The sequence below is a fragment of the Heptranchias perlo genome, chromosome 3 (assembly GCF_035084215.1).
Source record: "Heptranchias perlo isolate sHepPer1 chromosome 3, sHepPer1.hap1, whole genome shotgun sequence".
Taxonomy (NCBI): Eukaryota; Metazoa; Chordata; class Chondrichthyes; order Hexanchiformes; family Hexanchidae; genus Heptranchias; species Heptranchias perlo.
Genome location: NC_090327.1, coordinates 95,094,394 through 95,112,129, shown reverse-complemented (window position 1 = coordinate 95,112,129; position 17,736 = coordinate 95,094,394). Strand labels below are relative to the sequence as shown.

General features: G+C 42.0%; 1 protein-coding gene across 2 annotated transcripts in view; it reads left to right on the top strand.

The window, feature by feature from the left end:
• Positions 1-17,736, top strand: part of taf2 (TAF2 RNA polymerase II, TATA box binding protein (TBP)-associated factor) — a 114,083-nt gene that overhangs the window by 58,567 nt on the left and 37,780 nt on the right. For both annotated transcript variants that reach the window (XM_067980876.1, XM_067980877.1), the window contains one exon: positions 8,181-8,320. In XM_067980876.1, coding sequence (XP_067836977.1) covers positions 8,181-8,320 — 140 coding nt within the window. The remainder of the gene's footprint in view (positions 1-8,180; positions 8,321-17,736) is intronic.

Sequence of the window (17,736 nt, the reverse complement as noted above, 5' to 3'; positions counted from 1 at the left end):
TGGGAACCAAATATACCGGGTTATAAGGTCTACAGGAGAGATGGGGAAAATGGAAGAGGGGGAGGAGTAGCCTTAGTGATTGGAGATGAAATCACTTCAATGATAAAGGAGGATATAACGAGAGGTAAGCAGCCAACAGAGACCTTATGGGTTGAATTGAGAAATAGGAAAGGATCTAAGACTATAGTGGGAGTTAATTATAGGACCCCTGGCAGCAGCTCTGAAGTGCTGGATTGTATAAATGCAGAGATTAGACAAGCGTGTAAGAAAGGCATAGCGGTCTTAATGGGGGACTTTAACCCTCACAAAGATTGGGAAAAGCAGATTAGCAACTGTCAGAAAGGTAGTGAGTTTCTAGAGTGTGTCCCGGGATAGTTTTCTACAGCAGTATGTCCTAGAGGCAACAAGGGGGCAAACCATACTAGATTTAGTATTGAGTAATGAACCAGATTTAGTTAACAGCTTAACTGTGCGTGAACATCTATCCAATAGCGATCATAACATGATCGAGTTCAGTGTAGTGTTTGAAAGGGAAAAAAGTGAATCAGCTGCTAAGATTCTAGACTTGGGTAAGGCCAACTTCAATGAGATGAGGCAGAGACTGTCCACAGTAAACTGGGCAAATCTGTTAATGGGTAAAACGACTGATGATCAGTGGGAAATGTTTGAAGAAACATTTAACGCGATACAGAACTGGTTTATACCCCTGAGGGGCAAGAACTCTACTTGCCAAAAAAAACAGCCATGGACAACTAAAGAAGCAAGGGACAGTATAAGACATAAGGAAAGGGCATACAAAAAGACAAAAAATGGCACAGATCCTGACGAATGGGAAAGATAAAGGGTCACAAAACAGATAGTAAGGGCTACAAAAAGAGAGTATGAAAAGAAACTTGCAAGGGATATCAAAATCAATACAAAGAACTTTTATAGTTATATTAGGAAAAAGAGGGTGGTCAGGAGCAGCGTTGGCCCCTTAAAAACTGAAAGTGGGGATATTGTCATTGACAATGGGGAAATGGCGGACATGTAGAACAATTACTTTGCGTCAGTATTTACAGTAGAAAAAGAGGATACCATCCCAAGAAAACTAATATTGAATCGGAAACAGGGACTCAATAAAATTAACATAAGTAAAGCAACAGTAATGAATTGATTGGGAGAGTCTGTTGGCAGGCAAAGGGACGTCTGGTAAGTGGGAGGCTTTCAAAAGTGTGTTAACGAGGGTTCAGGGTAAGCACATTCCTTATAAAGTGAAGGGCCAGGTTGGTGGAAGTCGGGAACCTTGGATGACTCGGGAGATTGAGGCCCTAGTCAAAAAGAAGAAGGAGGCACATGACATGCATAGGCAGCTGGGATCAAGTGGATCCTTTGAAGAGTATAGAGATTGCCGGAGTAGAGTTAAGAGAGAAATCAGGAGGGCAAAAAGGGGACATGAGATTGCTTTGGCAGATAAGGCAAAGGAGAATCCAAAGAGCTTCTACACATACATAAAGGGCAAAAGAGTAACTAGGGAGAGAGTAGGGCCTCTCAAGGTCATCTATGTGCGGAACCACAAGAGATGGGTGAGATCCTAAATGAATATTTCACATCGGTATTTACGGTTGAGAAAGGCATGGATGTTAGGGAACTTGGGGAAATAAATAGTGATGTCTTGAGGAGTGTACATATTACAGAGAGGGAGGTGCTGGAAGTCTTAACGCGCATCAAGGTAGATAAATCTCCGGGATCTGATGAAATGTATCCCAGGACGTTATGGGAGGTTAGGGAGGAAATTGCGGGTCCCCTAGCAGAGATATTTGAATCATCGACAGCTACAGGTGAGGTGCCTGAAGATTGGAGGGCAGCAAATGTTGTGCCTTTGTTTAAGACGGGTGGCAGGGAAAAGCCTGGGAACTACATACCGGTGAGCCTGACATCGGTAGTAGGTAAGTTGTCAGAGGGTATTCTGAGAGACCGGATCTACAGGCATTTGGAGAGGCAGGGACTGATTAGGAACAGTCAGCATGGTTTTGTGAGTGGAAAATCATGTCTCACGAATTTGATTGAGTTTTTTGAAGGGATAACCAAGAAGATAGATGAGGGCTGTGCAGTAGACGTGGTCTACATGGACTTTAGCAAAGCCTTTGACAAGGTACCGCATGGTAGGTTGTTACATAAGGTTAAATCTCACGGGATCCAAGGTGAGGTAGCCAATTGGATATAAAATTGGATTGACGACAGAAGACAGAGAGTGGTTGTGGAGGGTTGTTTTTCAAACTGGAGGCCTGTGACCAACGGTGTGCCTCAGGGATCGGTGCTGGGTCCGCTGTTATTTGTTATTTATATTAATGATTTGGATGAGAATTTAGGAGGCATGGTTAGTAAGTTTGCAGATGACACCAAGATTGGTGGCATTGTGGACAGTGAAGAAGGTTATCTAGGATTGCAACGGGATCTTGATAAATTGGGCCAGTGGGCCGATGAATGGCAGATGGAGTTTAATTTAGATAAATGTGAGGTGATGCATTTTGGTAGATCGAATCGGGCCAGGACCTACTCCGTTAATGGTAGGACGTTGGGGAGAGTTATAGAACAGAGATCTAGGAGTACAGGTTCATAGCTCCTTGAAAGTGGAGTCACAGGTGGATAGGGTGGTGAAGAAGGCATTCGGCATGCTTGGTTTCATTGGTCAGAACATTGAATACAGGAGTTGGGATGTCTTGTTGAAGTTGTACAAGACATTAATAAGGCCACACTTGGAATACTGTGTACAGTTCTGGTCACCCTATTATAGAAAGGATATTATTAAACTAGAAAGAGTGCAGAAAAGATTTACTAGGATGCTACCGGGACTTGATGGTTTGACTTATAGGGAGAGGTTGGATAGACTGGGACTTTTTTCCCTGGAGAGTAGGAGGTTTAGGGGTGATCTTATAGAAGTCTATAAAATAATGAGGGGCATAGATAAGGTAGATAGTCAAAATCTTCTCCCAAAGGTAGGGGAGTCTATAACGAGGGGGCATAGATTTAAGGTGAGAGGGGAGAGATACAAAAGGGTCCAGAGGGGCAATTTTTTCACTCAGGGTGGTGAGTGTCTGGAACGAGCTGCCAGAGGCAGTAGTAGAGACGGGTACAATTTTGTCTTTTAAAAAGCATTTGGACAGTTACATGGGTAAGATGGGTATAGAGGGATATGGGCCAAGTGCAGGCAATTGGGACTAGCTTAGTGGTATAAACTGGGTGACATGGACATGTTGGGCCGAAGGGCCTGTTTCCATGTTGTAAACTTCTATGATTCTATGAAGAAAATAATAGCACTAAAGAGTTACAAATCCCCAGGACCAGATGGATTCCATCCCAGGGTTTTAAAGGAAGTAGGTAAGCACATTGCAGATGCCCTAACTATAATCTTTCAAAGTTCTCTAGATTCAGGAACTGTCCCTCTAGATTGGAAAATTGCACATGTCACTCCGCTTTTTAAGAAAGGAGAGAGAGGGAAACCGGGGAATTATAGACCAATTAGCCTAACAAGTGTTGTGGGGAAATTGCTGGAGTCTATAATTAAGGATAGGGTGACTGAACACCTCGAATTTTCAGTTAATCAGAGAGAGCCAGCGTGAAAGGTAGGTCGTGCCTGACAAACCTGATTGCATTTTTTGAAGTTATGACTAAAGTAGTGGCCAGGGGGATGTCAATGGATTTTATTTATATAGAGTTCCAGAAGGCATTTGATAAGGTCCCTCAAGAGACTGTTAGCTAAGATAGAAGCCCGTGGAATTGGGGGAAAAGTCCGGACTTGGTTAGGAAGTTGGCTGAGTGAAAGGCGACAGAGAGTAGGGATAATGGGTAGGTACTCAGATTGGCAGGATGTGACTAGTGGAGTCCCGCAGGGTTCTGTCTTGGGGCCTCAATTATTCACAATGTTTATTAACGACTTGGATGAAGGCATGGAAAGTCTCATATCTAAGTTTGCCGATGACACAGATTGGTGGCATTGTAAGCAGTGTAGATGAAAACATAAAATTACAAAGGGATATTGATGGATTAGGTGAATGGGCAAAACTGTGGCAAATGGAATTCAATGTCGACAAATGTGAGGTCATCCACTTTGGATCAAAAAAGGATAGAACAGGGTACTTTCTAAATGGTAAAAAGTTAAAAACGGTGGATGTCCAAAGGTGACTTGGGTTCAGGTACATAGATCATTGAAGTGTCATGAACAGGTGCAGAAAATAATCAATAAGGCTTAATGGAATGCTGGCCTTTATATCTAGAGGACTGGAGTACAAGGGGGCAGAAGCAATGTTGCAGCTATACAAAACCCTTGTTGGACAGCACCTGGAGTACTGTGAGCAGTCCTGGGCATCGCACCTTCGGAAGGACATATTGGCCTTGGAGGGAGTGCAGCGTAGTTTTACTGGAATGATACCTGGACTTCAAGGGTTAAGTTACGAGGAGAGATTGCACAAATTGGGGTTGTATTCTCTGGAGTTTAGAAGGTTAAGGGGTGATCTGATCGAAGTTTATAAGATATTAAGGGGAACAGATAGGGTGGATAGAGAGAAACTATTTCCGCTGGTTGGGGATTCTAGGAGTAGGGGCACAGTCTAAAAATTAGAGCCAGACCTTTCAGGATCGAGATTGGAAAACATTTCTACACACAAAGGGTGGTAGAAGTTTGGAACGCTCTTCTGCAAAGGCAATTGATACTAGCTCAATTGCTAAATTTAAATCTGAGATAGATAACTTTTTGGCAACTGAAGGTGTTAAGAGATACGGGCCAAAGGCAGATATATGGAGTTAGATCACAGATCAGCCGTGATTTTATCAAATGGCGGAGCAGGCACGAGGGGCTGAATGGCCGACTCCTGTTCCTATGTTCCTACTGGAGTTTTTTGAGGAGGTAACTGGTAGAATAGATAGGGGAGAACCAGTGAATGTGGTCTAATTGGATTTTCAGAAGACCTTTGAGAAGGTCCCACACAAGAGGTTAGTGTGCAAAATTAAAGCACGTGGGATTGGGGGGAATATACTGGCATGGATTGAGAATTGGTTGACAGACAGGAAACAGAGTAAGAATAAACAGGTTTTTTTCCGGGTGGCAGGCAGCGACTGGTGGGGTACTGCAGGGATCGATGCTTGGGGCCCAGCTATTCACAATATCTATCAATGATTTGGATGAGGGAACGGAATGTAACATTTCCAAGTTTGCAGACGACACAAAGCTGGGATGGAATGTGAGCTGTGAGGAGGATGCAAAGAGGCTCCAATGTGATTTCGACAAGTTGGGTGAGTGGGCAAGAACATGGCAGATGCAGTATAACGTGGATAAATGTGAGGTTATCCACTTTGGTTGTAAAAACTGATAGACAGATTATTATCTGAATGGTGATAGATTGGGAAAAGGGGAGGTGCACCGAGACCTGGGTGTCCTTGTACACCAGTCGCTGAAAGCGAGCATTCAGGTGCAGCAAGCATTTCGGAAGGCGAACAGTATGTTGGCCTTCATTGCAAGAGGATTTGAGTACAGGAACAGGGATGTCTTACTGCAGTTGTACAGGGCCTTGGTGAGACCACATCTGGAGTATTGTGTACAATTTTTGTCTCCTTATCTGAGGAAGGATGTCCTTGCCATGGAGGGTGTGCAAGAAGGTTTACCAGACTGATTCCTGGGATGGCAGGACTGATGTAAGAGGAGAGATTGGGTTGACTTGGCCTATATTCACTAGAGTTTAGAAGAATGAGAGGTGATCTCATCAAAACATATAAAATTCTAACAGGGCTAGATGCAGGGAGGATGTTCCCGATGGATGGGGAATCCATAACCAGGAGTCACAGTCTCAGGATACGGGGTATGCCATTTGGAACCGAGATGAGGAGAAATTTCTTCACTCAGAGGGTGGTGAACCTGTGGAAATCTCCACCACAGAAGGCAGTGGAGGCCAAGTCATTAGATGTATTCAAGAAGGAGATAGATATATTTCTTAATGCTAAAGGGATCAAGGGATATGGGGAAAAAGCGGGAACAGGGTAATGAGTTGGACGATCATCCATGATAATTTTGAATGGCGTAGCAGGTCCAAAGGGCTGAATGGCCTTCTCTTGCTCCTATTTTCTATGATTCTATGAATCTATGATTCCTTGTTGCTCACAGCATCCAGACTATTCTGACCAAAGTTAAGAATTCCATCATCTGTGAGTGTGTCCGCGATCTGTTCTCCCTTTCTGTTCTCCTTGATCTCTCTGCAACCACTCAATCCTCTTCCAGCGCATCTCCCCATTTTCCAGCTCTGTGGGACTGACCTTCTGGTTTCATTCTGGCCCGTCTGAATGCAGCCGGTGCATCTCCAGCAGTGCCTTCTCACGTTTGCACAGTCACCTCCGAGTTCCTCAAGAATCTATTGTTGCCCCCTTCTCTTCCTTATCTATGTACTGATCCTCAAAGTTTGTATGCTGATAACACCCATTCGTAATTCTCTGTAGCTTCCATCAATGCCATGATCACCTCCGTCTTGTCAGCCATCAAGTCATAGATAAGTCAAAATTTACTCCAATGGGGCATCAAAAGGAATAATGTATTGTTTTTGGCCGTGCTGTAAGCTCCATCCTCTGGGTGCAAACTCTATCCCTTTTCCACTGACCCGTCCCCCTTCCTGGCCAGTCTCTCGGGCAGAACCAAACAGTACACAATCTTGGTGTTCTGTTTGACCCAGAACTAAACATCCAACTCCACGTCCTCTGCCACCAACACCACTTTCACGTCTTCAGCATTGTTCACCTCCACCCTACCTTGGCCCCATCGCTTGTCACCTCAAGACTTATTTTTTCTTCAGTGTCCTCATTGCTGTCCTCCCATCCTGCACCTACATAAGTCCATTTCGCCTGCCTCACTGAGGTGCGTTGGCTCCCCTGACTGCCATCACATTGACCTCAAAATCCTTGTCTCGACTTCATATCCGTTCATAGCCTCACCCGCACTACCTTTGCAATTTGTTCCAGTCCTATAACCTCCTCCCCTCCCTGCACCTCCAGTTCTGGCCTTTTGTTCATTCCTTCTGCCCACCCCTATCACTCCACCATTGGAAGCAGAGCTGAAAGTCACCTTGACCCTACTCCTTCTCTCCCTCCACCTCTCTTTCCATTTTTAAAAAGCTTCTGAAAACTCATCTTTCTGACCAAGCTTTCGGTCACCTCTTCTAATTCAACCAAACCGTGCCTCGATGTCCATTCGTTGCTTACCTTTTGTTTTCTCTTTCCCTCTCCTCACTGTAAGTGCGTTGGGACATCGTCTATATAAACACAAGTTGCTGTTGCAGTGCTTGGTGAAGCAAAAAAGAAGGGGAAAATGGCTTCAAAAATAATGCACAAGCTGAAGTTGTCTAAAGGGAAATGATGTGGTCACCTTTACTTGAATCCTGACAAGATTATCCTTAATAAATAGAAGCTGGTCTGAGCCAAAATGTGATTTGGAGCTGAGGGCATTGAAGAAAATGTGAACAAAGACAAGATGATAATGATTGACATGTGGACTACTTCCATATTTCATTGGAGGGGATGTTGGTAGACCCGTTTATTTTTTGGCTGTTGGTTTCTATTGACCTACGTTGTTCCACTTTTAATCCACTTTAACACTATGCCTCTCAGCAATGTGGCAAATTGACCTATAATCTTTTAATAAAAACAATATATAAAAAGTAATTAAGTATAACAATAAAGGTAGTAACAGCACTTTTTACATCAATCGTGGAAACTGCTGCTATATCTTTTGTTGCTTTGACCAGTTAATATGTCATGACATTTTGTCTGGAATCTATTTAATTGGGCTTGGTCCGCATATCGTATTTCATTACATTTCTCAGGGCGTTTTAATAATCTCCCACCTTTGCTGCGCACTTGTCACTAACTGAGAGGATGGTTACATGATCACCAATGTCACTCCAGCTCAGAAGACATATGTTAAGCAGTGCGAGCTAGACAGTAGCAGTCCCTCTCTTGCCCTGAGATGGAATGTCTCATTTTGCCATGATTGGGAACAGAACAAACTTGCCTGGCTCAAGCAAATCCATTGGAGTAATAAGTGGCTCTAGAAACCCAGTAACAGTTTTTGATTCAATCTAGTGTTGATCTGCTTAGCTTTTGAACTACCAAGAGCACAGAGGCTTTAAGTTAAAACAGCGCTATCCCTCTTTAATTCACAGCTGCCTGAAAGCTATTCGGGTGCTACAGAAGAATGGCCATATTCCTAGTGATCCGTCACTCTTCAAATCATATGCAGAATATGGACACTTCATTGACGTTCGCATTGCAGCTTTGGAAGCAGTTGTGGATTACACGCAAGGTATGACCTTGATGTGTGGATACATAAGAATTTTTAGTATGGTATGATGTTCTGCCTCTTCCCCTCCCCAACTCAAAATTATATATGGAGCAGTTTACTCGCGTTTCATTTTCAATTATCCGACATGATTTTATCAGCTGATCACAAGACAGAAAGAAATCTGCACCTGTGATTGTGACGTACCTATATATTTTTATATATAGTAACAAAAGATTGTGTAGGGCCCTAATTCTTTCTTTTCCACTCAAACCTTCTCCCACTAACCTCTTTGCTCACCACTCACTACCACCAAATTCTCTAACTTTCCTTCTCAAATCTTTCACTACTTCCCGTCACTCAGCTTTTACCACTCATTTGCCACTGACATCTTTCTCACTCCTTGCCACCAACACCTCTGCAGCTCCACAGTTGCCTCTTTCCTTCACAAATGTTTCACAGCTTGCACCAAACTCCCCAGCATCCACCTTTCCAATATCATATCAACTTCAAACTTGCATTCCAATCAGCAGAGAAACTAACATCACACAAATATAAAATTCTGTGTTTATATTGATATACATTAGAAATGATATTAATTTATACACATTGCATAAAAATATTTATTCTACCCCAACTTCTTTTTATAATACACTAAGTCTTGTGTATAACATGCACTACTTTCAGTATCACACACACTTTCTGTAATAATTTTCCTAATTACGGTTCCCTTATTGTTACAAACCAGTGTATCCTCCAACTCATCGTGAACATAAGAATATAGGAAATAGGAGCAGGAGTAGGTCATATGGCTCCTCGAACCTGCTCCACCATTCAATAAGATCTTGGCTGATCTTCTAACTCAACTCCACTTTCCCACCCTATCCCCATATCCGTTGATTCCCTTCGTGTCCAAATATCCATCATTCTCAGTCTTGAATACGCTCAACGACTGAGCATCCACAGCCCTCGGATAGAGAATTTCAAAGATTCACAACCCTCTGCGTCAAGAGATTTTTCCTAATTTTGGTCCTAAATGGACCACCCTTTATCTTGAGACTATGACCCCTGGTTCTAGACTTTCCAGCCAGGAGAAACAGCCTCTCGGCCTCTATCCTGTCAAGCCCTCTAAGAATTTTATACATTTCAACGAGATCACCTCATATTCTTCTAAACTACGATATAGGCCCATTCTACTCACTCTCTCCTCGTAGGACAACCCTCTCATTCCAGGACTCAATCTGGTGAACCATCGTTGCATCCCCTCTAAGGCAGGTATATCCTTCCATGGGTAAGGAGACCAAAACTGTACACAGTACTCCAGTTGTGGTCTCACCAGAGCCCTATATAATTGCACCAAGACCTCCTTACTCTTATATTCCAACTCCCTTGCAATAAAGGCTAACATACTGTTTGCCTTCCTAATTGCTTACTGTACCTGCATGTTAACTTTCTGTGATTGATGTACAAGGACACCCAAATCCATCTGAATACCAACATTTCTTCGTCTCTCAACTTTTAAAAAATATTCTGCTTTTCTATTCGTCCTGCCAAAGTGGATAATTTCAAATTTCCCTACATTATACTCCATCTGCCACCTTCTCACCCACTGACTTAACCGGTCTATATATCCCTTTGCAGTCTCTTTGCGTCCTCCTCGCAACTTACTTTCCCACTTAGCTTTGTATCGTCAGCAATCTTGGATACGTTACACTCGGCCCCCTCATCTAAGTCATTGATATAAGTCAGTGAACAATGCCACGAGTGATCTACGCACACACTTTATACCTACATTACACGAGTACCTTTTAATGTACTATTTCATAGTTCACATTAATTTATTTTAATTCTTTTTCATAAACCTCTACAATTATATAATATCTTCCAATGTACAATTTCATGTAATTCTTCGATTGCATTCATTTCAATTTCTATAATTTCTCTCTACTATTTAATCTATTCTGCATTAATTTCATTATTTTTAATCAATGTTTCATTTATTGCTGAAAACACTTTAAATGTGCCATCATCATAATGCATTCTCCATTACAACGTGTACTCTCCTAATCGAGCCCATCGCCCAACTTCTCCTGAGCAACACTACAAAATAAATTACAAGAAGGGTATAGAAACACTGGAGAAAGGTCAAAAAAGATTTACAAGGATGGTACCAGAACTGAGAGGGTATAGCTATCAAGAAAGACTCTGGTTTAAATAATTTTTACTTTGTAACAACATTTTGATGTATTGTTATGCTGTGCCATGGAATGTGGAGGCGTGGATTTGTGCTTGTGATTCATCCTTTTCCCTCATGTTGAGTTTCTGACCTTAGGCATTCCTGTGTGAGGGGGCACCAAATGCATGGCAGGTCCTTCTACAATTGAAGGGAAGCCACCCCTAGCCATTCGCATGCAGTTGCCAGCAGCTAGATTCAGAACAGCATGGGCAGAGATCTGAAAACGTGTTGTTTATCCAGACCCTTGGTCGGGGATTTAGTGCATGGGACAGAGAGATCAGAAAATGGAAATTATATATTTTTTTAAAGTCTGCATGTGTCTGTCTGTCTGCATAGAATTTTACAACACAGAAACAGGCCATTTGGCCTAAAGTTCCAAAGTCTTAAATAAAATATATATTTACTGAAGGATATCTGCAGTATTCTTGAATGAGTAAAAGATGATGTTTGATTAGATGTCTTATAAAGAAAGATTACCTGCCTTCTGTAGTTTGCATTTTCTTCCAGGAAGTATCATCTGCACAGCACTGGAGTGGTCTGTGCATGTTCTTTTATGAGAAAAATCGCAATAGGGACAACTTCCCTTTTAAGACATTTCTGATCTTTGATGAAATGACTCCATGCCTTAGCTGTCAGTTTACTTTAACCTGGAGGTAACCTGTACCTGATTAGACTCTAGTTGCTGCAAAGCCTGAGGGCATGATGGGGAGAAGACATGGTATGGGTTTGCTTCCTAAATGAAAGATTAAGATTTTACATAATCTATCTTATATGCCACATGTCTTCCACACACTGCTGGAGATTGGTCAGATATTGAGACCTTAAAATGAAGAGGGAGAATCTTCTGGCAAATTAGGTATAGCAACCATGGGGATAGTCCTACTGAAAAGTATAGTTATTGTTTGATGCAAAATCTGAAGAATAGCAAAACAGTATTCTATGTAGCTGGTGTGCAAATGCCAAACTCACCAAGCTTACTTCAGCAGCAACTCTCAACCCCACCCACGACCTTTACACAAAGGACAAAAGCAGCAAGATCATGGGAACACCATCACCTAACAAATTCCCCTCCAAGTCACACAACATCCTGACTTGGACATATATTATCCTTTCCTTCATCGTCACTGGGTGAAAATCCTGAAATTCCCAACTTAACACAATCGTGGAAGCACCATCAGTGCAATGACTGCAGCACATAAATACTGTGTCTACAAGAGCAGGTCAGAGGCTGGGTATTCTGCAGCGAGTGATTCACCTCCTGACTCCCCAAAGCCGTTCCACCATCTGCAGGGCACAAGTCAGGAGTGTGATGGAATACTCTCCACTTGCCTGGATGAGTGCAGCTCCAACAACACTCAAGAAGCTCGACACCATCCAGGACAAAGCAACCTGCTTGATTGGCACCCCATCCACCTCCCTAAACATTCACTCCCTTCACCACCGGCGCACTGTGGCTGCAGTGTGTACCATCCACAGGATGCACTGCAGCAACTTGCCAAGGCTTCTTCGACAGCACCTCCCAAACCCGCGAGCTCCACCACCTAGAAGGACAAGGGCAGCAGGCACATGGGAACAACACCTGCACGTTCCCCTCAAGTCACACACCATTCCAACTTGGAAATATATCGCCGTTCCTTCATCGTCGCTGGGTCAAAATCCTGGAACTCCCTACCTAACAGCACCGTGGGAGAACCTTCACCACACGGACTGCTCACTGCCACCTTCTCGAGGGCAATTAGAGATGGGCAATAAATGCTGGCCTTGCCAGTGACTCCCACATCCCATGAACGAATTTTAAAAAATATATCAAGGAGAAGGCCTACCACCAACTTCTCGGCACCTCGGGATGGGCAGTAAATGCGGCTTTGCCAGCGTTGCCTGTATCCTAAGAACAAATATAAAAAATAAAGTATAAATTTTTTTAAAAAGTTAAAATGCCCATGAAGCTACCTTTTATAGAATTTGGAAATTCCCTGCCTGTAAAATGATGCATTCAACATGATGCCATATTTTAATGATGGACAATCCATATGACTTGTGACCATAGAGATTAACAACTGTGGAGATTTGTGCAAGATTTGAAAAGTTCAACAACATTTCTAAGGCTCTGAGAATATTGTTGTAGTGAGGACAGTGTTCTAATTCAGATCCATAAGGAGGTGGGTAAAAATTAGGATGAAGGGTGTTACAGTTCAGGCTTTCTCCCAGCATTTTTGCACACGGCAAATAGGCAATTTCTGTTATCTCATAGTCTCATATGGACCAAAGTTTGTGTCCTTATACATGCTGTGAATGAAGTTTTCTTTCCAGGATTAACATTACCAATTTATTGTGCTATTAATCATGGGAAGTCATATGGAATGCTGACGATGCTCCCCTTATCCCTTCAAAAGTCAGAAAATACTATTGTCATCAGACCAAGGTTCACAAGCTAACACTAAGAGCCAGATTTATTTAAAGGTTGAATAATACACAAAACAGTAGAATACAAGTTACTGTAAATGCAATACATAAAAGTAGAATCAGCCTGCAAGTAATTGAAGTACCCTATTCAGAACGTATTACTGCATAGCCTGATAAGTGACAAGACTTTTGGATGAAAGTTTTTCTTAGACTTTGATGTGAGGTTGGATCTGGATGAAGTGAATTTCCAAGCAACCAAATTCAGATCTTCAAATAGAAGTAAAACTGAATAATCAGAACTGGAGATTATTTCAAATTACAACCATGCCTTTAATGTCAGCAGTCATGTCTTGTGAGGTGTGAATGTACAGTTACTACCATCTTTCTGGAAATATTTCTCTCTTAATGGTTCAGCGAGCAGAGTAATTAAATTGGTCTCATCCGCACTGTTTTACAATCGATTAAACATAGAAACATGGAAAATAGGAGCAGGAGTAGGCCCTTCGGGCCTGCTTCACCATTCAATGTGATCATGGCTGATCCTCTTATCTCAGTACCATATTCTTGCTCTCTCCTTGGTGCCTTTTGTGTCTAGAAATCTATCTAGCTCCTTCTTAAATATATTCAGTGACTTGGCCTCCACAGCCTTCTGTGGTAGAGAATTCCACAGGTTCACCACCCTCTGAGTCAAGAAATTTCTCCTCATCTCAGTCCTAAATGTTCTACCCTGTATCCTGAGACTGTGACCCCTCGTTCTGGACCTCCCAGCCAGGGGAAACATCCTCCCTGCATCCAGTCTGTCTAGCCCTGTCAGAATTTTATATGTTTCAATGAGATCCCCTCTCATTCTTCTAAACTCGAGTGAATACAGGCCGAGTCGACCCAATCTCTCCTCATACGACAATCCTGCCATCCCAGGAATCAGTCTGGTGAACCTTTGCTGCACTCCCTCTATGGCAAGTATATCTTTCGGTAAGGAGACCAAAACTGCACACAATACTCCAGGTGTGGTCTCACCAAGGCCCTGTATAACTGCAGTAAGACATCCTTGCTCCTGTACTCAAATCCGCTTGCAATGAAGGCCAACATACCATTTGCCTTCCTAACTGCTTGCTGCACCTGCATGTTGCTTTCAGTGACTGGTGTACAAGGACACCCAGGTCCCTTTGTACATCAACATTTCCCAATCTATCTCCATTTGAATAATACTCTGCTTTTCTGTTTTTCCTTCCGAAGTAGATAACTTTACATTTATCCACGTTATACTGCATCTGCCATGTATTTGCCCACTCACTCAACTTGTCTAAATCGCCTTGAAGCCTCTTTGCATCCTCCTCACAACTCACAATCCCACCTAGTTTTGTGTTGTCAGCAAACTTGGAAATATTACATTTGGTTCCCTCATCCAAATCATTGATAGATATTGTGAATAGCTGGGGCCCAAGCACTGATCCCTGTGGTACCCTACTGGTCACTGTCTGCCACCCCAAAAAAGACCCATTTATTCCTACTCTATGTTAACCAATTTTCAATCCATGCCATTATATTACTACCAATCCCATGTGCTTTAATTTTGCACACTAACCTCTTATGTGGGACTTTATCAAAGGCCTTCTGAAAATCCAAATAAACCACATCCACTGGTTCTCCCTTATCGATTCTACCAGTGACATCCTCAAAAAAAACTCCATTACGTTTGTCAAACATGATTTCCCTTTCTAATCCCGTTGATATTTTCTAAGTGTCCTGTTATCACATCCTTTATAATAGACTGTAGCATTTTCCCTACTACTGATGTTAGGCTATCTGGTCTGTAGTTCCCTGTTTTCTCTCCCTCCTTTTTTAAATAGTGGGGTTACATTTGCCACCCTCCAATCTGCATGAACTGTTCCATAATCTATAGAATTTTGGAAGATGACAACTAATGCATCCACTATTTCCATGGCTACCTCTTTTAGTACTCTGGGATGCAGATTATCAGGCCCTGGGGATTTATCGGCTTTCAGTCCCTTTAATTTTTCCAGCACTTTTTTTACTAATACTAATTTCCTTTAATTCCTCCTTCTCACTAGTCCCTTGGGTCCCTAGTATTTCTGGGAAGTTATTTGTGTCCTCTTCTGTGAAGACCGAACCAAAGTATTTGTTTAATTGCTCTGCCATTTCCTTGTTCTCCATTATAAATTCTCCCGTTTCTGACTGTAAGTGACCTACATTTGTCTTCACTAATCTTTTTCTTTTTACATACTTGTAGAAGCTTTTAAAGTCCATTTTTATGTTCCTTGCAAGTGTAATCTCATACTCTATTTTCCCCCTCTTAATCAATCTCTTGGTCCTTTTTTGCTGAATTCTAAACTGCTCCCAATCCTCAGGCTTGCTACTTTTTTCTGGCAACTTTATATGACTCCTCTTTGGATCTAATACTATCATTAATTTCTTTTGTTGGCCATGGTTGGATTGCTTTTCCTTTTGTGTTTTTGTGCCAGAAAGGAATGTGTAATTGTTGCAATTCATGCATTCATTCCTTAAATGTTAGCCATTGCCTATCCACCATAATGCCTTTTAATGAAGCTTCCCAATCTATCATAGCCAACTCACTCGTTATATCTTCATAGTTTCCTTTGTTTAGATTAAGGACCCTAGTTTTGGATTGGACGACTTCACTTTCCATCTTAATGAAGAATTCTATCGTGTTATGGTCATTCTTCCCTAAAGGACTCCGCACAACAAGATTATTAATTAACCCCTTCTCATTGCACAATACCCAATCTAGAATCGCCTGTTCCCTGGTTGGTTCTTCAACGTACTGGTCTAAAAAACCATCTCGTACACACTCCAGGAATTCATCCTCCACAGTATTATTGCTAATTTGGTTTGGCCAGTCTATATGTAGATTAAAGTCACCCATGATTACTGTAGTACCCTTGTTTCATGCATCTCTAATTTCTTGTTTGATGCCGTCCCCTACATTACCACTACTGTTTGGAGGCCTAAAGACAACTCCCACCAGTATTTTCTGCTCCTTGGTGCTTCTTAACTCCACCCAGACTGATTCTACCTCTTGATTTTCTGAGCCAATATCCTTTCTCACTATTGCTCTGATTTCATCCTTTACCAACAACGCCACCCCACCTCTTTTTCCTTTTTGCCTGTCCTTCCTAAGTATCAATTACCCTTGGATATTCAGCTCCCAGCCTTGGTCACCCTGCAGCCATGTCTCTGATTGCAATTATATTGTATCCCTTCACATCTATTTGCGCTGTTAATTCGTCTACCTTTTTTTTACGAATGCTTCGTGCATTCAGGTACAGTGCCTTTAGATTTATCTTTAACATTTTTAGACATCTTAACATTTTTTTGTGCTATGGCCCTATTTGTCGTCTTGCCAATTTTTCTTACCCAGACCCTATTTGTTAGTGCACTCTTTTGTTCGTACGTTCTGTCCCTTCCTGACACAATCTGGTTATCCTTACCCCAATCGCTTTCCTGCACTGCTTCTTTGTCTTTTCTCTTTAGCATTCTAGATTTCTCTCCACTGGGACCCCCCACCTTATTTAGTTTAAAGCCCTATCTACTTTCCTAGTTATTCGATTCGCTGGAACTCTGGTCCCAGCATGGTTCAGGTGTCGTCCGTCCCAACGGAACAGCTCTCTCTTTCCCCAGTACTGGTGCCAGTGCTCCACGAATCAAAACCCACTTCTCCCACACCAATCTTTGAACCACGTATTCATTTCTCTAGTCCTATTGACCATATGCTAATTTGCTTGTGATTAACACAATGACTTCTGGCCACATAACACGACTACCATTATGTTAATCGGCTATAATACAGATCCTTGCACATTGTGGTTAGAGGAAAGGGGCCTCTGGGGGGAAAGACGCCCAGGTTCTCCTGAGGCCCAGGCTGTCCTGGTTTAACAAGGCTGGACTCATGGCTACCAAGATTGATGGCTTAATGGTATGATTAGGGAAAGGTGTGAGACACAGGGAACAATGGGTGTTGATACAGTTGACAATTGAGGTGGAGTGGGTGATGAAACAGAGCCAGCAAAAGTGACTGGTATCAGGACAGGATAGTTGTACAGATTATCATTTTGATTTTGATTTGTGTTGACATCTAACTGCACCAGAGTGATCCTTTGAACATCTGTTTTCCTTTCTCTGCTTTCTGCCACCTTTAATTTTTGGAGCCATGACATGATGTGAGAACCATTCCAGATGGTCCCCATCAGCTGTGTCGGGTGCCAGAACACTCATGGGTATGGCTGTTTTGGGCCTATAACTGTGACATGGCAGGAGTGCATTCTATGAAGCTTAATAAAAATTGCTTCAGTTTGAAGGACTTGTGTATATAATCAAAGTTGCTGCTTCTTTGCTCTAGACGAGAAGTTCTTTAAGAAAATAGCAGTGTCATGCATATATATATGGATCGATAGATGTTAGATAGATGGATAGATGTTAGATTGTTAGATAGATAGATAGATGTTAGATAGATAGATAGATGTTAGATAGATAGATAGATGTTAGATAGATAGATAGATGTTAGATAAATAAAACAAAGGCAAGATCATAAGAGTGTGACCATTGCACTATTTCAAACCAACACAAGTTGCCATATTGCAATAAGCGTAAATACTACAAGATTCTAAATTCGACAAGAGGTAAAATGGTAATAAAAAAGATACTTTCATGAAGTAGTGATTTAAAAGTTTAAACTGCTTTCGGGTGAATATATATAAGTTTTTTTTAAAAAAGCAATATGAAAGGTGACAAGTGTCTGAATTGGGTAAAACAAACTGGGACA